Source organism: Sminthopsis crassicaudata, chromosome 4 (genome assembly GCF_048593235.1).
Source record: "Sminthopsis crassicaudata isolate SCR6 chromosome 4, ASM4859323v1, whole genome shotgun sequence".
In the NCBI taxonomy this organism is placed as follows: domain Eukaryota; kingdom Metazoa; phylum Chordata; class Mammalia; order Dasyuromorphia; family Dasyuridae; genus Sminthopsis; species Sminthopsis crassicaudata.
In genome coordinates, this window is record NC_133620.1 from 353185424 (window position 1) to 353208483 (window position 23060).

General features: G+C 48.8%; 2 protein-coding genes across 8 annotated transcripts in view; one reads left to right on the plus strand and one right to left on the minus strand.

Annotated features, from left to right (window-relative positions):
* The first annotated feature begins 34 nt into the window (after window positions 1-34).
* NKIRAS2 (NFKB inhibitor interacting Ras like 2) lies at window positions 35-7862 on the plus strand. Of its 3 annotated transcripts, none has more exons than XM_074261554.1 (5): window positions 35-249; window positions 1265-1525; window positions 3061-3165; window positions 3812-4053; window positions 6720-7862. In XM_074261554.1, exons 3-5 carry the CDS (start codon window positions 3072-3074, stop codon window positions 6957-6959), a joined length of 576 nt encoding a protein of 191 aa, XP_074117655.1. In that variant the 5' UTR covers window positions 35-249; window positions 1265-1525; window positions 3061-3071; the 3' UTR covers window positions 6960-7862. The 3 variants fall into 3 exon arrangements, with proteins under 3 accessions (XP_074117655.1, XP_074117657.1, XP_074117656.1); XM_074261556.1 differs by having other exon boundaries at window positions 42-249; window positions 6029-7862; XM_074261555.1 differs by lacking the exon at window positions 35-249 and having other exon boundaries at window positions 3040-3165.
* A 388-nt stretch (window positions 7863-8250) lies between these two features.
* Window positions 8251-23060, minus strand: part of ZNF385C (zinc finger protein 385C) — a 42115-nt gene continuing 27305 nt past the window's right edge. Inside the window, exons 3-9 of one of the 5 annotated variants that reach the window (XM_074261550.1) lie at window positions 15119-15264; window positions 13762-13872; window positions 12028-12193; window positions 11623-11895; window positions 10843-11039; window positions 10428-10541; window positions 8251-9832 (exon numbers count right to left, since the gene is read on the minus strand). In XM_074261550.1, coding sequence (XP_074117651.1) covers window positions 9605-9832; window positions 10428-10541; window positions 10843-11039; window positions 11623-11895; window positions 12028-12193; window positions 13762-13872; window positions 15119-15264 — 1235 coding nt within the window. In that variant the 3' untranslated portion in view covers window positions 8251-9604. Of the gene's footprint in view, window positions 9833-10427; window positions 10542-10842; window positions 11040-11622; window positions 11896-12027; window positions 12194-13761; window positions 13873-15118; window positions 15265-18187; window positions 20522-21776; window positions 22547-23060 lie in introns of those variants that run through there. The other 4 variants (XM_074261549.1, XR_012481219.1, XR_012481218.1 and 1 more) reach the window with 4 other exon arrangements.

The following is a 23060-nucleotide window of genomic DNA, read 5'->3' on the forward strand; positions in this document are numbered from 1 at the left end:
TGTCGTCATGGCAACCTGCTCGCGTTCTTCTCCCTTGGCTCAGTGCGGGAGAAAAGGAGAACTGAAGCGGCCTCGGGAGTCCGGCGGACGGAGGGCCGGCCGGCGTACTTGGCAGGGAGGCCCTCGGAGCCCTGCCCAGCCAAGCCAGGGGAACGCGGCCCGCGCCTTTCATCCCCGCCCCGAGATCCCCAAGCGCGGCGGGGCCTCCCCCTCATGATGCTCCGAGCTGTTTTATGGGCCGCCTTTCATGTGGGTCGCCCGGGAGTGCCATCTCAGCACTAACCCGCGGGTGCCCCCTTTGATTTAGGAGGGACCTGCCCGTATCCCCTGGTCCAGGGCCCACCATAAACTCCTGTCCCCGCAGTGCTCTCAGCCAGCCTACAGCACCCGACATGGGGAGGTCACGCCCGAGGCCAGGTTAAAGTAACCCAAACGCCCCTCCTGTTGGCAGCCGTGCAAATCCATGCCCAACCGATGTGGCCCTGCCCCATAAACTCTAGGTTGACAACAGGGATGCAGAAACTACAGGCGCCATGTTAGGCTCTGTTTTCATTTCTGTAGGCCCCCAGTGCTTGGCACATAGTAGGCCTTTAATAAATGCTACTGACAGATCAAAAAGGAGGTTGGTTGTTCCATGTCCAGTCGAATTAATGAGTTCAGTGTTCAATGAAATGAACCGCATCATGGGGTCAAGAGTTTTGGAAAAACCAGGGCTGAATCCTTTCTGGGGCTAAATCCTGTGACCTTTGTATCTTCTTTGGCAAAAGGATGGAGTTGGCATAGATGTGATCTCTCCATCCCTTTCAGCTCTAAAATCCAGGGTTTTCATACAAGTCAGCAAAGGTGTCACCAGCTACAGGAAGCTGCTCCTGATTCCGCACCAGTACTTCTACCCTGCATGGACTTCCTATAAATGTGTCCATACTGTTTCCCTTTCCTCAACTGACAGCATGCTTCTCCTCCGGCAGTGATTTCGTTTTTGTTTTTTTTTTTTTTCTTTACAATTCCTTCAGGGAGAGGCATTTAATAGTAGATGCCTAATGGTGCTTAATAAATGCTTTGTTGAATTGATAAGTGAATCCTGTGGATTTGTATAGTGCTGCAAACCAAGTAAGGGAAATGGGAGAGCTAGCGCACCCTCTACCCCATATCCTTGATCTTGAGATTGCCAGTACCTCCAGACTGGCACTGGTCTGAACCCCCATTCTTCTGGTCTTAAAAGAGTCCCAGAAATCTGCTGACCATCCTTTTCTTTTCCAATTAGGAAAACAAATCCTCAGCATCAGCTCTAGTGGGTAAAGATCTGTGGCCTCCTCAATCCCAGTTTGGTCCCCATGCCATGGCTCTAGAGGGAGCTATGTAACCTCTTCTGCATTCCTTGCTTGCCGGGCTCCTCTTGCTGCTCACCGGATGCAGGGGGGCGGGGATGACTTCAAGGTCTAGGAAGGAAGTGGGAAGTTGCCGCTGTCAGCATCAGCTGCTTCTGCGATTAGAGATTTCTTACCACAGGAGAGACCCCCCGTAGGTAGGTGGCCTCTGTTCTCAGTTTGCTTCTGGGTACCCTGGACATCCCCCGGGTGGAGGGATGGGTGCAGCATCCCAGCACCACCGATAACAGCAGCTATCACTTCCCGTCCTGCCCCGGCTGGACGGTCTTGAAAGTCACAGAGCAGGATGTGGGCTGCCCTTGGGCAGTTGGTGACCAGGGCCTGCTGCAGCTCAGCTCTAGGAGCACACTGCCCAAATAAACTCAAGATTCTGCCCCCTAAAAGCCCTAGTGTGTCCTCTTCCCCTTCGAGCTCCTTGCCCAGGATTTCCTCTTGGGGGATTTCCTCTTGGGGGAGGTCTATCTGGTTCCAATATGGGAATCCAATCTGGGAAGAACCATAGATTACAGTAGTTCTCAAAGTGTGGCCCAAGGAATCCGTGAGGTCTCTAAAATCCTTTGAGAGGATCTACAAAATTAGTTTTTATTTCTAATATGGTAAATATCCATAAATATATTCCACATAAAGAAAAAACTCTTTGGACAGAGGCTCAATAATTTTTAATGGTATAAAAAGCTAAGAGCAAAAGTTTAGAAGTCCTTCATTTGAAGGTGAAGAACCTGAAAATGAGGTTATGTTTTTTGTCCCAGGTTCCAGGACTCTAAGGAATTCTTACTCCATGTGGGGGTTCCCTCTCTTGAGAGTCTTGCCTTTGTCCAGGGTTCCTTCTGTGGGGTCATTTTGGGTCTGACTCCCTTTCTGGGGAGGGCATCTGCCTCTGCTCCCCCTGCCCCAAGGCTTCTTTCTCTAGGTTGAGAATCTTGGGGGAGAAGGGGAATAGGATTAGTTTTTTGGGGATCTGAAGCTATCTCTGAGGAACTCTTGGTCCCAATTCATTCTGTTTAGGAGCCTATGTCTGGTGTTTCTGTGTCCTAGGACCCCTATTGTGTCTGAGAGCCTCTCCTTGGAGGTATATCCTCATGAGTTTTGTTATATTCTCAGCAACAAAATGACTCATACCACCATGAGACTCCTCCCTGCAATCATCCAACACACATATTCAAAGCCCCTTCAATCCTTTCAGCTTTGGCTTCTTTAATCTCAACTCACATCTTTCAATGGTCTTGCTCTACGTTGCTGGTTTGGCAGGATCTGGGCAGCAAGGTGGAGTAGTTCTCACAGAAAGCATTCCTTTCTTGGGCTAAACCCTAACCTCTGCCAGTTAATCTGGCTTAGCCAGACAACTGACTTTGAGATCATTTTTCTTTTAAATTAAAAGGAAGATGAAGGTTGAGATGAAGAGTTATTGTGGCCTTAGCAGGTGGTTCCCAGTATATCCTAGTAGCCAGAGAGACCTAGAAAGAGAGCCTCACGGTAATCCTCCCCTCCCCTCTCCTTCCCAGCTACAAACCCATCAACCCATTAGTTTGGAAGAGTCCTAATCCCCAGTGATTATGTGTCAAATTCAGAACTTGTATCCTCAAGACATCCCGTTCTGAGCTGACCCCTCCCTGTTGTGTCTTCTCCATTTCTTCCCTGCTCTTCATCTCAGTGTAGCCTGTCTCCTCTCCAGGGTAGAGGTCAATGGGGAAGAGCTGCAAAGTGGTTGTGTGTGGCCAGGCTTCGGTGGGAAAGACCTCGATCCTAGAACAGCTACTGTATGGTAACCATGTAGTAGGTAAGTGCTGGGATTCGGAAAGGAGAAATTAGATCTCTGCTCCTCCACACACACACACACATCTAGAGTCCAAGGACCACCATGTAGGCAACCACATCTCGGCCTGGAGAGAGCCCTCACAATAGAGTCAAGAAGAAAGCTCAGGTTCCAAGAAAAGATGCAGAAACAAAAGCTTTAGTTAGGATATTTGCACATTGCTAATTGATGTTTCAAGGAATCATGACATGTCAGAATCTATGTGACAGCTGGACCTCTGGCAGGAAGTCCTGGGTTCAGCCTTACTTTTGACACATACTGACTGTGGAGACTGCTGTAGGTAGCACTCTAAGACTGAAGTTACAAAGAAAGGTGCCTTGGATTTAAATTGGTAGAGGGAGTTTCCTTACCTGAGAATTCCCTATTCCAATGAAATCCAGGTCCTATCACTAATTAAATATCAAAGTGCACTAAAAAAATTTTAGTGATCCCTTGATTCTAACCCCACACTCAGCAACCCTCACTTTTTCACCTTTTCTCACACTTGAGTACCCTCAGACCTTGACTGGACTCTCAGGAAATATCTGCTTTTACTCGCTCCTATTCATTATCCTCTCCTCAAAACAAAAAAAAAAACAAATGAACAAAAAACAACTTATCCCCTTTCCAGGTTCTGAGATGATTGAAACCCAGGAAGACATCTATGTGGGTTCAATCGAGACTGACCGAGGTGTGCGGGAGCAAGTGAGGTTCTATGACACACGAGGCCTTCGAGATGGGGCAGAACTTCCCAGGCACTGTTTCTCCTGTACAGACGGCTATGTCCTTGTCTATAGCACTAACAGCCGAGAGTCCTTCCAGAGAGTGGAACTACTCAAGAAGGAGATTGACAAATCAAAGGACAAGAAGGAGGTATGAATCACCACATTATACACAACTCAGCCCCAATCTTTCTTTCAAATTACCTTATTAATGATGACAGTTTTAAAAGTACTGATCATATAAGAAGACTGGGGAAGATGGGAGGATAGGGGAGGGACTTTGGAAGGGGTATGTGGATTGGGATTGGGAAGGTGGGGAAAAAGATAACAGGGATAGAGTAAGAAGAAAGGCTGAGAAAGAAAAGAGCAAAAATAAGATGGGAAATTCACAAATAATAATTTATAACTTTCAAAGTAAATCGGATGTTTATAGCAGCTCTCTGCTATAGCAAAGAACTGGAAATTGTAGGGATCTCCATCAATTGGGGAATGCCTGAATAAGTTGTAGTATATGGTTGCGATGGAATACTACTGTGCTATGAGAAATGATGAGTTTGTTGATTTTAGAAAGCATGGAAGGACTTGCATGAAATAGTGAAGAACAAAATGAGAAGAATGAGAAAACTACGTAATAGCAATGATATTGTTTTAAGAATATTTTGAGTGACTGTCATATTGACTATTATAAATACATAAATTGGGGCAGCTAGGTGGCACAGTGGATAGAGCACCAGCCCTGAATTCAGGAGGACCCGAGTTCAAATCTGGTCTCAGACACTTAACTCTTCCTTGCTGTGTGACCCTGGGCAAGTCACTTAACCCCAGCCTCAGGGAAAAAAAAATAAATGCATACATACATACATACATACATAAATTAAAAAATGGAAAGATGAGTTATCTATATCCAGAGAAAGAACTAATAAGTAGAAGTATGTAAAGAATAATTTCACATTTATATTCCTATTTATGTCTAATGATAGTTATCTGTAGAGTGGAGCAGAGTAAGGGGAGAGAAGAGAAAAAATAAAAAATTTACATGATAACTGTGTATATATATATAATAGCAAATTATATGTGATAGATTTGCAGTTTCATGTGCAATCTTTATTTTTTAATCATGCTGTTACAGAAATGCTTTATTCCATAAATTTAAAATAAAATTAAAAACAAAAAGAAGGAGCTACGTATGGCAGGCAGAGTTGCTCTGGAGAGACCTTAGGGGTTAGTGGAGGAGGTATACGGTCCAAGGAGGCCACTACTGTTTTATTTGGGCCTGCCAGATCTCCGATTTCTGAGCCCTCAGAGGACTGCAGAGGGACCTAGGGCAGGACTCCTTTAGGTCTCCTAGGAGTAAGAAGACAGTGGGCAGAAGCTGGAATTGAGAGCATCAGGACTTTTTGCTGTCATTCAGTCATATTTGACTCTTGGTGACCCAATTTGGAGTCTTCTTGGCAAAGATATTGGAGGGTTTATCATTTCCTTCTCTGCTTATTTTATAGATGAGAAAACCGAGGCAAACAGGGTTAAGTGACTTGCCCAGAGTAATCTAGCTTAAATAACTGACTGAGATCACATTTGAACTCAGGTCTTTATGACTTAGGCCAGCATTCTATTTACTGCTCTCATCAGGGACCTTACTAATTACGGTAACCAGCAAAGAGAACAAGAGTTGTGCATAAGGAAGGGACCAGGTGGGAGAGGAAGCTTCCCACATAAACAACATGCCCAGACAGTAGAGCATGTTTTACAGATGCCATGCTCTGTAGAGCTCTGTAGCATGGCATAAGATTGCTTGAGGCTACACCAAATTTTACAATAAAGATAGAGAGAAAAAAAAGAAAACTATCCCAAATTCATCACCCAGACTTTAAAAAAAAAATAGATTTTCATTGCTGTTTTGTTTGTGGATCTCCTAGGTTTTTCCTTGTGTTCCTACCCTTCCCCCTTCCCCCTCCCACACAGTTATTTATATCAAAAAAGAAAGAAAGAGAGGGAGGAAAAAAATCAAATCGATGACCACAAAGAATCTGATGTTACACATAGTTAGTATTCCATACCTGCGGACCCTTACTTCTGCAAAGGAGTTGAGAGAGCTGTATCTTTCCTCTCTGTTCTTTGTTGCCAAGCTTGTTTCTTTCTAATTTTGTAACCTTTTTCTTGCTCTTGCCATTTACATTGTTATAGTCATTGTGTATGTTGCTTTTCGGACTGCTTCCTTCCCTTTGCACGAGTTCTCTGGATTCATTATGGTCATTTCTTAAAATTTCTTAGACTTTCTCTACTCCCTACCCCTTTTCGCACGAGAATTTTTACATGACCCCGAGTACATAGGTATATAAAATAGATACACAAATCAAACATTTACTGATAAAAAATCTTATTTCGTGACTCGGTTATAAGAGCCCATGTAGAGTGAACCAGTCTTAAAAGCTGCTCCTAGAGCACAGTTTGTTTAGCTGCTCCCGGTAGATCTCACTGCCTTTGTTTCAGTCACTTGCTCCTCCCACACACAAAAAAGATCTTGTTTAGAGCAGAGTGCAAGTGCTGGGAGAGGCGGAGCATGCGCTCCTGACCCGGTGCTTTAAGCAGCCATGGTAACTGACATTTGGAGTCAGTAGGCCGCTTTAAAGTTTACAGGAGATTTCATGGACAGGATCAGTTTCTAAAATATGAGGATCCCGGGCTTAGACTGAGGTGGAGAGAGCTTAAGTGACTTACATGTAGCAACTATTAGACCTCTGCATCAGGATTTGAACCCGGGGCTTCCTGCCTCCCGGTGCTGTCTTCACTCTGCCCCTGTCCGCGGCCCTTTCCCAGGTCACCATCGTCGTCCTTGGCAACAAATGTGACCTTCAAGAGCAGCGTCGAGTGGACCCCGATGTGGCCCAGCACTGGGCCAAGGTGGAGAAGGTGAAGCTGTGGGAAGTCTCGGTGGCGGACCGCCGCTCGCTGCTGGAGCCCTTCGTCTACCTGGCCAGCAAGATGACCCAGCCCCAGAGCAAGTCGGCCTTCCCTCTCAGCCGGAAAAACAAGGGCAGCGGCTCCTTGGACGGCTGAGGCCCCGCTCTTTGCACCTGCCCCTCCCCAGGTCCCCTCCCCATCCTGCCTCCCCCAGGCAGCCCGCAGGGGGGCGCCCCACCTCATCTCACTCTGCCGCTTCTCTCCCTCCCAAAAAGCGCCAGCTGTTCCACAGCCGCCGCTCCGGGCCCTGTCCGGTCTGTCAGGGCGCGGCTGTGGCCCCCAGGACCTGCACCCGCACGGGCCCTGGGAAAGGGAGCCCAGCAGGAGGCGCGGGAGGGCGAGGCTCCAGGAGGCCGAGCGCGGGGAAGCACCTGGAGTTAGGCGCTCCCCTCCGGGGCCTCAGTGTGGGATGAAGGACCCCTGCGGTGGGAGCAGGGCCCGGCCTCCGCCCCTCCCGGCCGGGTGGTCTGGGCCAAGGGGCGCTCCCCTTATGGGCCTCCCCATGAGGACGGGATGGCTCCGGAACTCCTTCCATCCGGCCCCAGCCCTCCTGTCCTCTAGCTGTTAGTACCGTGAAAGCGCTCCCTTTGACTTCAGCCACCAGGGGGCAGAAACACAGCCCGCAGCAGCTGCTCCGAGCCCTTGCGGGGAACCGGGCTGCGGCAGACAGGGATCCTCCTCCTACGGGGGATAGACTTAGGGCTTCTGCTGGCCCACCGCGCTCCCGCTCCCGGTGGTGGGGGTTTTAAATATTTAATTTTAACCTGTACTGCATTTATAACTACCCCTACCTCCTATAACGAAGGATATACATGATGTATGCTATAGAACTATCCCATAATGAATTATACATGACCTATACTGTACCAACTACCCCTACCTCCCATTATGAACATACATGACTTAAACTTTAAACTATTCCTACCTCCCATAATAAATGTGACCTATACTGTATAACTGTCCCTACCTCCCACAATGAAGCATATACATGATGACCTATATTGTATTTGTAACTGTCACTACTTCCCATAATGAACACATGGTTCTGTATCTATACTTACTCCGACCTCCCATAAGGAAGCACATCACCTGTACTCTGTGTATAACTGCCCCGCTTCCCACAATGAAGCCTATGCACAGCACCTCACATCCCCCAGGGCTGGCCGGACAAAGTGGCCCCCGCAAGCCTCAGTGACTGATCATCAGTTAGGTATGTGCTCCGGAAGGGAGGACGCTTTGCCGCGGTGTGCCTTTCGGCCCCCATCAGGCACCCCCTTCCCAACTCGCCGGCTGTCAGGTGAAAATATCACCTTGGGGTACTTCGAAAGCCTCCTCAGCCATGCCTAGCACAGGGAACACAGTGGGGCAGAGGTAATACAGACACACCTGAACTCCAGATTCTTTTATTGACGAGTTGGACATAATAAAGCCACAAGAGCTTGTTATAAAACCCCCCCCATCCCTTTTCTTGTTCTCCCACTGGAAACATCTGAAGAAAAAGCAGGCAGAGGATACTGGCCAAGTCCTAGGAGGTAGGGCAGGGGAGGCCTCAAAAACACCGTTAGAAATGTGGGGTCAGGCTGGGTCCCACTCCAATTTTACTGCCTGCGTAGATGTAGAGGGTGCTGGGGTCTGGCTGTGAAGAAGGAATGGCTTTTCTGAAGGAGGGAGGGGAAAGTGCACGGGAATAGAGTGGGGGTGCAGAAGCGGGGAACAAGGAGACAAAGCCTGTTAGTTCCATAAGATTTAAAAGACAGGAGGCACGGAGTGCTGAGAAGGTGCAGACGCTGGCCAGGCATTCATCCCGGAAGAGAGCAGAGCGGGATCTGACAAAGGGCCAAGTCTAGGACAGGAAGGGGCTTTCATAGCCAAGCCAAAGAATGGGACTACTGCCATTCCCACCCAAAGCTCTCTCCTCGCTCCCCCCCCCCCATCACCATAGATCCTTCAGAGAAGGAAGGAGTCTCCTCCCTCCCCGATCTCAGCACTGCCCAGACTTGGAATTGTCCCTCTTCTCCCCCAAGTCCACATACTCCCTAAGGAGAATACTGCCCCAACCCCATCTTCTTCCCTCACAACATCCCCTTCCCGTGGTCCTCCAAAGAATTATGTGAATCGGGTGGAGAGGTCCTTTTGGTGGAAGACATCCCCCAAATCAGGAAGTAAAGGTCATAAACTTGCCCCTTGCTCTTGGGCCACAGAGAAAGAAACATACTTGGCAAAACTAAAGATGCTAAGAATCCCGGGGTTGGGAGCCCGCCAGTCAGAGGCAGGCCCTGGGGTAGGGGGATAACCAGATTTGCCTCCCTCCCGTTTCCCTTGAAAAGTGAGAACACCATGGAGCTGGCTTTGGAGATTTTGCATAGATTGTTGGGAGTCCGTTAGCTCCTGGAGCTGGGGAGACCTTGGCTGTTGGCTACAGGGCCATCTGAACTGCAGGCTCCAGGGATGGCACCAGATAAGTTAGGGAATTTATCTGACTAGGGACTGAGGGAGACGATTGATTCCGAAGCCCCACAATGGCAGGGGTTGGCTACCTGGCCTGAACTGGAAGTACTAAGCACACGGTCAGATTTAGTTGGGAGAGACCTTACGGGCCATCTCATCCAATTCTTGTGGAGGGAGAAGATGCTGACTCTAAAAGTGGGCTTCGTCTCCCCCGCATCGGATCGTAGAGACGTTGCTCCATGGCTAAGAGAGCTGGGAAGGAGCTGGGAAGCAGAACTGCTGGGAAGTTGGGATCAGTATGGAGCAAAGACAATGGGCCCGGTGGCAGGACGCACGGCGGCTGCTGGTGACCGGAACAGGGCAGGCCCCAGCATGGGGGCCGGGAAGAGAGTGGTGGCCGCTGGGGCTGGCCGGAGAGCCAAGGGCCCTGGGAGGGTGCACACTGCAGCAGTCGGGAGGGGGCTGGGCAGGAATCGGGCTGCCAGGGTCTTGGTAAGTTGCTTTTGCAGAGCCAGCTTAGACTACAGAAAAAGACACAAAGTTTATGACTGCAAGAAACTGCCCACCACCACCTGTCCCCTATCCTTCCTCCCCAGACTGGGCTACATGAAAATATGCTTCCCAATCTCATTTCCTCCTCCTTCCTCCTGCCCCCTCTCTCCCAGAAGCACATGGACCAAACTTTCTTCTTCATCACCTGTCTTCCTGTCTGGGGGTGGGGATGGGAAACCCTAGGAATTAAAAGGGCTGAGAAAGAGAAGATGAGTGGCTGGAGACTGTTTCCAGGGGACCCTCGCCCAAACATACACCCACCCCTCCCTTGCATGCCCTCATAACTGGCGTTCCATCCCACCTGCTGGAAATTCTTGGACCCAGCCCAAGTCAGAGAAAGGCCAAATTCGGCCTCCCTTCCCAGAGCAGGCTCAGGAAGGGGTGGGCTTCCTTCCTGCTGCACGCCATCACCACCTCCTGATGTCTCTCCCTGACACTGTCCTCCCCCCCCCCAACCAAACTCCTATCACCACCTCAGCCCTGTCAGCTCTGCCTGGCTCAGAGCTGCCCACCCAGTCTCCCCGTCCCCAGGACTTATGGGGTGCCACGTTCAGCGACAGGTACCTTGAGGATATTCACAGCCAGCGCCCCATGTTTCTGTAGCTTGCTCTGCTGACTGACCTTAGCCTTCAGGGGTTTCCCTGCCAGCCTGTCTTTGTGTCTTCGGCTACTCATGTGCTGAAAGACATGGCACAGACAGGGTATGGCTGAAGCAGATTCCCCCAGGGCCTTACCCCTGTCATTCAGGCTAGGGGAGGAACTGAGGGAAGGCAGGAGCTGGCCTCCCCACTTTGCCCACCTATCTCCTCCCTCCCAAGTGTAGCACTTATCCTTTACTGGGCCATCCACCATCCCTTCTCTACTCCAGGGCACTCTTACTCACTGCTCCCCAACTCATTCCCCCTCTCCCGTCTGCTCTGACCACCCCGACCCTAGCCGTCCCCACCTCCATCCCTTCCCACATCTTTCTTTTCCCCACCTGCTTGAGCTGGGTCTCAGAGTTGACATGGAGCTGACAAAGAGCACAGTGGAAAGAAGGACTTGGGCCCGGCTTGCCAGCTGGGACCCCCCCCACACGCTTAGCCTTGTGCCTGGCCCCTCCCCGAGGCACGATTCGGCCCCGGCCCCTCCGAGGAGCTCCCCGATGACCATCCACCATCCACTTGTGTTTAGCTCCTAGGAGGGGAGAGAAATCCCATCAGGGACCAAGGGTGGGAATACAGGGACAAAGGCCTCTAGGATATCCTGTTCATGCTGGACGCCAGGTATCCTATGCCTTGGTACTGATGCCTTTTCTCAGCCTCCCTCCTCACTTCCATGCCATAACCCCCGATTCCTAGCCCCTTCTTTTGGGCAGTCTTTCTCCTCGTCCTCTGCCTCCTAGTCTGTAGAGCCCCTTGAAGAATAGTAGTTCGTTGCTTTTATTTGTAACTGGAGAAAGTGCTAAATTTCAATTCAAATGTACAGATACCCTGAAGTCTGTCTACAGACACTCCCCTGCCAAGGAGGGCCCAGGTTAAGAACCCCAGTTCTAGAGTCTCAGAAGCCTTCTATCCCTTGGCTTCTCCCTCCCAGATCACTCACCTCCAGAGACTGGAGCTGAGACTAGGGGACGTCCTTCCCCAGGTCTATCTGGGCAATCAGAAGATCAAAGCTGCCGTACCTTCCCCACTCCCTGCGCTCCAGAATGGGCAAAAAGTATAGATTTCCCCTCTTCCTCCCCTAGCACCCCCTTTCTCCTACCCCCTACAGTGCTCACCTGTGTTGTGGGCCTGGAGCTGTGAGGCTGAGTTGACAGTGACCTTGCAGGTAGGACAGTAAAGAGGGCCCTTCTCATTCTGGTTGTCAGCACCCATGTCGCTCCCGGCCCCCATTCTTGGACCAGGTGTCTCAGCCCCCGGCCCTGGGGACGAGGGGGAGCAGGAAGGGGAGGAGGATGACGAAGAGGCATCTGAGAGGTCCAGGCCGGCCGACTCCCTGGGAGTGGAGTCCAAAGTCTTCAGCAGAACTAACGGGGATCCAGGAGAGGAAGCTGATGAAACAGAAGGCGTGGGTCAGGGGTCCCAGGCACAGACTCGAAGTAGTAATTAAATGGCAAAATGAGCAGGAATCCCCGGCTCCCATTACTTGAAGTTTGATGAGAAACAAGCCCAGGCTACCATACCCTTGTTCTGGGGTTCTCTGGCAGCTCTGCTGTCAGGAGGAGTGGCAGGTGGACCAGGGGCTCTGTCCCGAGCTGGAGGGTAGGTCCTCTGCTTGCCCTTGGCAGCCTCCACAGCCTTGACCTTCCGGGCATGTTTGTGGCCTTTGTAATGAGCTTCAGCCTGGTTCTAAAGGAAAGCAGCAGGGCACGAAGGCACCATTCGTTCATTTATAGTCACTCATTCCTGAACACCAACCGTGCATAAGCTTGTGCTGGGCATGAAAGGTTCAACAAAGCCCTCCCAATCTGGCTCCAATATCCTTTCTAGCTCTATTATTTTATATCATAGTTAATATATAATATTACATCTATTTTTACTTATTATATTTCATAGTAATATTAACTTTATCATATTTAATAATATTATTAGTATTAAATTAATACATTTCTATATTGTTTCTAGCTCTAAGTCATTTAAGTGATTCATCGAAGAGATTGCTGGACTTAGACTTGAGTTCAAAAGTTGTCTCAAACAGTAGCCGAGGGACCCTAGGCAAGCCGTTTAACTCTTGTCTGCATCAGTTTCCCCATTGTGAAATTGAGGTAATAATAGTACCTACCTCAAAATTGTGAAGATCAAATGAGGCAAGTTATGCAATGCACTAAAGTGCTACATAAATGGGGGCTATTATTATTTTACATGATAATAGTTATAATGGTTTACACTTATAGAGTGCTTTAGGATTTGCAAAGCTCTTTATATAAGATTCTATTTAAGCCAATCAAAAAGCCAGTTGCTATTATTCCCATTTTACAGATGTGGTATCTGAAATTTAAAAACTTGCCCAGAGCCACTCAGGTAGTAAGAGTCAAAAGTGGAATCTGAACCTAGATTTTACTAATTCCAAATCCAGCATTTGATCCACTAGATGTTCTTTATTCCCCAACTTAATATCCACTCTGTGCATTGATACAAATAAGCCTCTAGGCCTGAAATGGAACCTGTGGAAAATCTCTCTTGAAGATTGCTTAGCTTTTGCGTCTTTCATGAAGTTTTCCCTCTCCTTCCAGGACTCCCACCTTCACCAGTTTTCTCTCCCTCTCCTAATTTTCTTAAAACACTTTGCTTGAATCCCTCCTTTGTTCCTGTTACTTTCCGCCTTCTATCATGCTTCTTTCAGCAAAGATCTCAGAACCTACTACTAGGCTCTCAGTTCCTTGAGAGCACTTATGATTGGCAACACAAATAGAAAAATAGATAGGAATTAAGTCTTTTCCACAGAAATAGAGGGATGTGAAGGGACAGGGGAGTAAAGGAATAGAGACTGAAAGGAGAAGTAAGAGGGGAGTAGAGAATGACATAGGCAAGATGAGGAGAGAAAGCAGCATAAAGAGAGTGGAGAAATGGAGAAAAAATTTTAGGAACACAGGAGATTATACCAGATAACAAAGATCATGAAAAGGTAGATTTAGAGCTAGATGTTAAAGCTATCTAGTCCAACCCCTTCCTTTTACAGATAAGGAAATTGAGAGCCAGAGAAATGACTTGCACATAGTGAGTGATAGAACCAGGACTCAAAGCCCCCTTTTCTGACCCCAAGTTCAGCACTCTTTCCAAGTATCTGAGTCACATCTTCACCTTTCCCCTTCCTCCCAAACAAATCTGGATCCCATTTTCCTTCCAAACACTCCTGCCATTCCCTCTGAGAGCTCCCCATTCATTAGACCTTCTCCCTTTCCCTCCACTTAGCTCACCGAAGAGTTGAACCTCAAGTGGCAGATGTTACAGGAGATAAACAGCTTCTTCTTTATAGGGGAGGGGACTCCAAAAGTGTGACTGATTACTGCTTTCTGGACTGGGTCCATCTGTGAGGTGAGGTGGGGTGAGAGAGAACAGCAATTATGAGCCCTGCCCTCGCCCTGGGGAGGAGAGGGTTAAGCAGGAAGGCATTGTGGTTAGATATTAGGAAGAATTTCCAAACCACCATGGGTGAGATACCCAGGAATAGAGAGAAACAAAGACAACCGGGCATCCACTTTCCTGGAAAGCCCTGGGAGGACTCTTGTTAGTCTGAGATGGGGTTGAGGAGGAAGACAACCTGCACAGAAATGGGAGAAAGACCAGGAGGTCCTTCAGAAGCCGTGATTTAGGGCCACAAACTGTCCTGATGACAGCATTGATCTTCTCTGCTACCTTTTCCACTTTTTCTGTTTCACAGATACATGCACAAAATAATCAATAAGTATTGGGAAATAGAATATATGTATAAAGAAGCAGAAAGAAGGTAAAGAAATTCAGTAAGGGAGCTACTCTCCCTCTCCTCCCAAAGAGGAAGTCTCTTCTGTGTCTGAGCTGTTTCAACCCTAATTTAGCCTTTGTATCCTGCCTGTCATGGCATGAGTAATTATCTTTTCAGCTTTGCCATTTTGAATGGGACTGAAAGCGCAAGCTCCTCTAATAATAATATCTCTAGAGAGGGTGAGAAGGGTGAAGATGAAAGCAGCCAGAGACATAAGGAAGAAGCAGTGGGGCAGCTTGCTGTGATGGAAAGTGCTGGCTTTGGAGTCAGGAAAACCTAGGTCCAGATCCTACCTGAGACCCCCCCAGGCAAGTCACTCGGCCTCAGCCTCCTCATTCGTAAAATGAAGGTACTGGGCTAGATGGCTCTAAAGCCTTTTCTTAGCTCCAAGTCTCCCATTTTCATACACAAGCAGAGAGACACACAAAGAGAATTTCTCTCTCATTCTCCACATTCCACACTCCCTTGGCTTCTCTCCCCCCAGAGCTTCTGGTGAGGCTCCAAGTTCTTCACCACTTTCAGCTGTCCCCTAAGAGGAAAGGGACCCTCGTGGCTTCATTACACTGGTTAGCTTTGCAGAGATTGGGAAATCTCATTTGTCCCGGGGACTAGATCTGAACAGGGAAGTTAGTCTCAAGGAGGAATGAGGACACCTATGTATGGGGTTCAGGAAACAGGGAAGGAAAAGACAACTGATTTCTGGGATAAAAAGGGAAGCTCAGTACTCAGACCCCTTCAGCTGGTCCCCTCCTCCCGTGTCCTGGACCCTGCTCTCCCTCTCCCCGTCACACCACCACTCTCTCCACACATACCGTGCTGAAGTTGGGGAAAAGGCTGAGTGGGGCTGCACCATTGAAGTGGAAGGTCAGGAAGTGCTTGATGTCCAGTGGGGGCTGCAGGGGCCGAGCAGGCAGGGGCAGCGAGGCCAGCAGAGGATTGGGGGAGCTGGAGGCTGGGCCTAGTGAGGGAGGAAGAAGGGGTAAAACAGGGAATCCAAAGCTGACTGGGCAAGCTCTGGAGCTCTGCCAAGTGCCACGGGCCAGGAGGAACCAGGGGGCTTCGGCCGCATTCTCTGCCCCCTCCTAAGAATGAGTTATTCTCACAGCCAGAGGCAAGATATTTATTTGAGGGGGGAAAAGGACTGCCATTTTTATGAGATGGATTTTTCATATACTCTAAATCTCAGTTGGAAAAATGGAGGCTAGAACCCCCAAACAAATTAACTCACCAAAGTATGATTAGAAGTCAGGGGATAAATTGTATAAATCCCAGGACTGAGCTCTCCCACCTCCAAATGCTCATTTCCCTTTCTATTTATAAAGGAGTTAAATCACTGTGAAGAGAAACAATTCTAAAAGACTTAAGAACTCTCATTAATCCATTGACCAACCATGATTCCAGGGAACTGTTTCCAAGGTTCATTGCTATGTACCTCTGGTCAAAGAAGTAATGGATCCAAGATTCAGAATGCATTTTCAGACATGGCCAATGTGGGGATATGTTTTACTTAACTGAATATTTCTCACAAAGCTTTTTTTTTTTTTTTTTCTTTGAGAGGAGGAGTGGGAAGCAGAAAAAGAAAGGTTAATTGAAAAGTAATTTTAAAAAGTGAATTAAATAGGGGCAGCAGCTAGGTGACGCAGGGATAAAGCACTGGCCCTGAAATCAGGGGGATGAGAGTTCGAATCTGGTCTCAGACACTTAACACTGTCTGGCTGTGTGACCCTGGGCAAGTCACTTAACCCCAATTTCCTCAGGAAAAAAAGTGAATTAAATCCCCTTCTGTTTATCATAAGAAGCATGTAGTCAATTTATCCATCTTCCAGTTGCTGGCACCTTTTCCCAGGTGAGAAAAGAGAGGCAGGGTCATTCTACCCACCGCCCACCCCCACCCCCACTTCATTACCAGGTAACCCAGCAGTGAGAAGGTGATATCCACAACAGACTGAGGGAGGAGGGATAGGGAATAAAAGGTATCAAGTTAGGGTTGAGTTAAATCAGTGGCAGTATATTTTTTAAAGAGAGGTATGTGTGTGTGTGTGTGTGTGTGTGTGTGTGTGTGTGTGTGTGTGTGTGAAAGGCATCACACCCATCCTTTAATCAGAAAGTATTTTTCTCCCTCCCAGGGGATCTTCTTAAAAGGATCTTCCAAAGGATTGAATCACTCCCTTGTTGGGCTTTCTTTACTTTCCTAATCCAGTATTCCTCAGCTCAGTAATTTAAACCCAATCTCCTTTTCTTCTTACAGTCTAACCAACACAATTCCATAAAAATTAGATATATATCTAGTTCCCGAGGACACAAAGACAAAAAGAATTCTGCTTTCACAGAATTTGCATCCTTCCCTTCATCTCATTCTCTGACAAGGACATTTCTTCTTCCTTCCCTTCATGGAATGAAGCTACTATTTACCCCCCTCTGCCTGGGAGCTTTTCAGACCTCTTGTAGGTCCCTAACAGAGGCTTCAGCAAATAGCTCTCAGCTCCCCATCTTTAGTTTGAAAAATCCCAACTCCTTTGGGCTCTTTAGCAATCTCCTCCCAAGTGGATTCTTTAAACCTGTTTACAACAGCCAAATAGTGGACAAAAGGTTCACCAGATGGGTTGTAAGTCTTCCCTTCTTTACAAGATGGCCTAGAGGAAACTCCAAGCCTCTCCTGCTCACAACAACTATCCAAAGAAATTGGTCATTTTCTTGTAAGTAGAGAAATAGGCCTGCCCCATTTCCAGGCCCATGATGGAAGGAAGTCTTTGGAGCCAAATGGTTAAGCATCAGAGCCTTTCACTCACACAGAGAGGCAAAACACACAAAGAAGGTGGCCAGAGGAGGGATGGAGAGAGGAAGATGGGAGACCCTAGTCCTGGGGCCCAGAAGAGTAGGGGGGGAAGAATATGGAAGGAGCCTAGAGGGATAGCTTCAGCTGTGGAGATTTCCACTAACCACAGAAGCCTGTCTCTCTGGATTGATGGAAGGGACTAGTCCACCCAGAAGATCATCTCTGAAAAAGAATCTTGGGGCAATGAGAAGGAGCTTCTAATGGGGCTCTTGGGGGCAGCAGGTCCAGCATCCCCAGCTGGGAGACAGAGCTTTCTGAGAGGGAGGAGACAGCCCAACTGGCTCAGTCCAACACCCCCTCTCCCACACACACACACCAACAGAGATTGCAGGACGTTGGGAGTCAAGAGTTAGGATGGTTCTATTTTATTGTATTCCAAGATGCTGGACTCAATGGAAGGTTAAAGATGGGGAAGATTGTTATTCGCTTCCATACCCACCCAGCCACCCATCCCATCTCTGAGCCCACAGGAGGAAGCAGGGGAGACTCCCGATACTCACTGACATGACAGTTTGCAACCTGTCTGGCTTCCTCACCAACTACCACCTCATCAGATGGGGCTTGAGGTAATCTGCTCCAATAGTCTTTTTTCTTTTTGGAGGGGGATGGAAGGAGTAGCAGCAGTAGCCACAATGAGGGGTACTCAAGCAAGCCATGGAGAGGACATTTTTACTCCCCATCACCTGCTTTATAGGAATGGATATGTGTGTGAAGGAGAATTAGAATGGGGAAAGGGTATAAGAAAAGGAAATAAAATATACATATATGTATATATATATATATATGTGTATATATATATATATATATATATATATATATATATATATATATATATCACATTTACTTGGGTGAGGTTGAATTAAAAGCAGGAATTGTGATTTTGTACTCTCTTTGGTCTCAAGGGGCTGGAGGGGAGATAAGAAGGGAGCTTGGAGAAAACCAAACTTTAATGTAAGAGGAAGAAGAAAATAAATAGGAATTTATTCTACTTGGAACTTTCTTAAGTTCTATCATAGCAAAAACCAAAACAGAAACCAAACTCATCTTTGTGAGCATTGTCTCTAATTCTATAAAAGATAAGAGATTTATTAAATATATCTGTGTATATATTTATATGTCTATGTACACCTTTCTGTACACAGATGCCTTGGACATCTTAGCTTGCAGGGTGGAAGGGGTAGTGAAGATAGGGGCCTCCACTTCCAACTAACACTGAAGGTATTGTGCTATAATAAGGATGAACAAACTACCAGAGCTGGGAACGACCTTAGAAATCACCTAATCCAACTCCCTCATTTCAGAGAAAGGAAGATTCAGACAGAGGCTGTGTCTTGTGCAAATACAGAGACAGAACTCTAATTCAGGTCTCCCAGTTCCCAATCCTTCCTCTTGCCATGATGGCCTGAGCTCATTGGATCCCAAAAGGTGACAAAAGCAGGATACAGAGATAGACAGACAGGATCATCTTCTCTCCCATCCCCAGCAGAAACACAAAGTTCTTTTCTCATTCCTAATTGTTAATGTTCACAACATCCATGAAAATTTTTACCAGGGGTCAGGAGACAAAAATGCCCACGTGTTTAACACAAAGCTTTGGAAAGGACTCAAACATAGGGAATGAGTTTAGTCCCTTCCCATCCTCCCTAACTTTCCACCTCCTTATTCAAGCTGAACCCAAATTGCCGAGCCTCTCCTCAGCCCTCCCCACTCTACATCCTGGGCAAGAGCAAGTTAGCTTCAGGGCACACAGGGTGACAAAAAACAACGGGAAGGAACATGGGACAAGGTTATGCAAGCCAGGAAGAGGGGTTAAACTCCCATCCAGGAATCCAAAATCACACAAGAGAAACCCCAAGTGAGATATGGAAAGGGGACCTTCTCATTTGATCTGTGTACCAAAAAATTCCACCCCACTCCCTCCACTCTCAAACAGTTCAATGGCCAAAGCAAAGTCGAACTCGTGGAGTGGGGGGCCGTCCACTGCGATCTTCACCACGTGGCTTCCCTGGACATCGCCCCCATCTCCCTTTCCCTGGTCCCACCACCGCAGCTCCCGGCTCCTGGCCACCTTGTCGAGAAGGCTGGCACCAGCAGGTAGGACCAAGACCAACGAAGCCAGGATGGCAAAATCAGGAAAGAGCTCATGCAGCTCCGAGTGGGCACAGACTAGCTTGCAGCAGAGATCTCGAGGGCCCAGGGGACCCAGACTGAAGACAATGCGTTTAAAGAGCGGGAAGTCACTCAGTGCCCGCTCACCAACCACTACAGGGGCATAGGCCTGGAGCAGTAACCTAAGGGCACCTTCCCCATGCTCTCCCAGCTCTTCTAGGGACTGTGGGTAGCGGCGAGAGTCAAAGATGGAAGCAAACGCAGCCACGATGTCCAGAGAGGGCCCTGGGAAGGAGTCCCATAGCCCCCTCCTCAGAGAGTCTAGGAAGGCCCCCCGGAGATCTTCAAAGCTCTGGATGGTTGTTGGGGAGCAGTCTGTCAGCTCCACCCCCTGATAGCAGTAGTGGCCACTGCCCCCATTGCCAACTGGGCTGGGATTGTCCAGGGCCTGCAGGAAGCTTTGAAAGTGGGGTCCTTCTGAGCCTCTCTGGGCCTGCAGGGAGGCAGCAGTGGTGATGACTAGGGGCGGGAGCAGGGCCAAGTCAGGCTCCTCGGGCTGAAGGAGGAGACTGAGCTTCTGCAGAGTGGGCAGAATGTCCAGGAGCAGGTGAGTGAAGGCAATGAAGGTGAACCTCCGGAGGGCAAGGGCCAGCGCCTGTGTGAGTGGAGAAGGGGGGGAAGTGGCCTCCAGCTTGGGCACCAGGTGGGACCAAGAGGCAGCCACAGCTTCAACAGCCGGCAAGATGGATGCCCAGGGCACCCGCTGTGGCCCCGTCAGATTGATGGCTGCAAGGTCCAGTGCCGCCCGGAGCTCTGGGATCCCGTGGGCCCCAGCGCTGCCATAGAGTCGGAACAGAGCATCCAGGACACTCTCATACTCGCTGACGTAGGTAGGAGCTTCTGGGTGACCCCGGCCGGGAAGACAGTGGAGCTCAGCAAGCAGCGGGCAGGTGACCCGGAGGTGTAGACCCAGGTCCCCTAGACGCTCACTTGGCAGTCCTGAGCCAAGCCAGGCCAGCTTGGGTGCGGGAACACCAAAGGACTTGAGAAGGTCCAGAAGCTGGCTGGGAATGGTCTCCCCTCCCCCTAGCTCCACACTTCCCAAGAAGGTGCTGGCAGGTTGGCCGTCACAGGGGGATACGAGGGTGGCAAACAGGGCCAGGCTATGAGGCTCTGGACCATCCCCAACCTCGTCCAGCACCAGGCCCACAAAGGGGGACGCCTTCAGCCGCTGGTAGTCTTCAGAGTGCAGAGCCCTGGCAATGGCTGCCTGGGAAGAGTTAGAAAGAGAGAGAGAGAAAGGGAAGGCTTTAAGCATATCCCAGGAAAAGCCTCCACTCAGCTACCCAGAAACCGGGGCAAGAAGCCCTCGTTGGGTCGGAGGAAGGACTGCCCTGATACCCACGAGGCACTGGGAAGAACAAGGCCACAGTGGGTGTCCTGGCTAACGGAAAGCCCAGTCTGCCTGGCCCAGAAGGAGGAAAGGCCCTGTGCAGAGGCAGGGAGAGCTGAGCATGCCCTCTGGAATGGTTTCATGGAGAGCAAACTCCTGCCATGAGAGTGGAGATACTCCCAAGCCTGTGTTTAGTTTTCTCTCTAATTAGCTGCTCTTCTAAAATCAATTATCAAATGAGATAACATTTGCCAAGCACTAGGACACAGGAGGCTCTTAATCATTGTGCATTTCCTTCCCATCCCTTCCTCTGTCTGAAAGCTCCTCAGGGGTGAGCATCAGGCCTTTCTTTTTAGACTAAGCTCCCCTTAAGACCAGTGTCCTCTTCCCACTACAGTGCCTCAGGATATGAGTCAATTCTGGGATACTTTTCTTTCCTGATGATTTCCAAGTCAATGGTGGGGCCCCAGAAGTCCAGTTTCTCTTCATTCTTCTCCCAAAATTAGGACTTAGGAAGATAAAGTAGGCAACTCCGTAGGGGGTTGAGTTGGGGGAGGCAAGGATGTGATGAAAGCCATACTTTAATAGTTTTTCTTATAAAAAGATATTTTAGTGCCAGAAGACCTGATTCTCCATGGTCCCTAGGGCCATTTTGAGAGAAATCAAAACACATATTAAGTCAAGGCTCCTATGGACAGGGGGACAATAGTTTATAAGGTATTAGAGGAAGAGGAAGAGACAAGGACAGCAGGGTCACTTTTCCAGCCACTGCAATTAAAGGAGCTTTGGACTGGGAGTCAGATCTAGCTTGCCATCTTGGTTCTGCCTATGAGATTTTGGGAAAGTCTTTGCGAATTTCAGTTTGTTCTTCTGTTAAGTGAGAATGGTGACTTTAGGGTCCCTTCCCATTCTAAATTCATGATCTTACGATTCAGGCAACTTCTGGGAACTATTCCTCCATCTACTTCTCAAAAGGGATTTCCCCAGGGGACAAAATAATATGTGCCAACCCCTGTTTACCTTTCCTCCAGAGTAGCCCAAGCTGCTCTGCCCAGTGGCTTGCCACCCAAGGAATGTGTGAAAAGCATTTTCCTTCCTTCTCCCCCCACCCTAGAACACCACAACCACCCACCTGCATGTCCTTCACACTGCCCAGGGTGTAGTAATCACCATGCTCAGTGCCCAGAAGCGCCTGGCAGAGGTTGAATCTCTGTAGTTCCAACAGAGCAGGGCAGCGGTCATCTGGCACATCTTCCTTAGCCATGCAGTATACGGTGGTCAACACTGCCACCTTGGCAGGGTTTACTTCCATCTTGATAGGCACCATGGAGGTGGTGGTGGCCACACCTACTGAGTTCATGGGCAGATTTTGGTGGTACCCGTAGCTCCCTCTTCCCCCTGCCCGAGCTTCATATGCCAGCTGCTCCCGATTGACAGCTAGGGCCTGGCAGTGAGCCCCAGAAGTCACATGGCGCAACAAAGCGTGACGCTGGAAATTGTCGGTGCCCACCGTGAAGGCATTCTCGGCCTTCCCATGTTTGTTCCGGACAAGAGCTTGCCTACACTCCAAGCAAAACATCAACTTTCGCTCATAGTCAAACTCCAGCCAAGTGAACTCTTCCTTCCAATGCTCGTTGAAATAGCGCTTGCATTTTTTGTTCGAGTTGGAAGTCTCTCCAGCCGGCTTCTTTCCTGGGGGGACCATCCCCGCCTGATGGATGTGCAATCTTACAAACCCTTTCCCCCTGGTCTCCCCCCTCCCCAGACTTCTCCTGAGACAAACACTCCTCCCAGGGCTGAGGGGAGCCAGGGGAGAATGAGGAGGGGGACAGATCAACAGGTTAATGGAGACTGTCCATATAACTTAGTGGAGAAAGTTTATTCCCATTCCGACGCCAGGGACTGGGGATGAAAGAGACAAGGGGAGATAAATTAGGGGTGTTACCAAAAGTAAGAGGACAATTTAGGCATTTGGGGATTGGTGACTACAAGGTAGGAAAGACTTAATCATTTTGGTTCATTACTGCCTCCTTCATGCTCCCCTACCCTATATAATATAAAACTTTCAGCTACAGGTCAAAAAGGGACCAGTTGGTGCAGTGGATACAGCACCAGCCTTGAATTCAGGAGGACTTGAGTTCAAATCTGGTCTCAGACATTTAACACTTCCTAGCTGTGTGACCCTGGGCAAGTCACTTAACCCCAGCCTCAGGGGAAAAAAAAAAGGGACCAGAAAGGGGGAAAATGGGGGGAATGAAGAACAAGTAGTTGTGCAAAGATCCAGGAATTGCTGTCCAATCAAGAGATGGATATAATGAAAACTAGACTGCCCCCTCTATGTGCAACATAGACATATATACACCCATACACACATCCATCCATACACAAAGTCTCATCTTTCCTTAATCTCCTAAGT

Bases quoted from the DNA above. Each gene is read 5' to 3' on its own strand.
- NKIRAS2 (XM_074261554.1), top strand. From the start codon at position 3,072: ATGGGGAAGAGCTGCAAAGTGGTTGTGTGTGGCCAGGCTTCGGTGGGA. The intron at 3,166-3,811 runs GTAAGTGCTGGG...TCCCCTTTCCAG, and splicing joins GTATGGTAACCATGTAGTAG to GTTCTGAGATGATTGAAACC. The intron at 4,054-6,719 runs GTATGAATCACC...GCCCTTTCCCAG, and splicing joins AATCAAAGGACAAGAAGGAG to GTCACCATCGTCGTCCTTGG.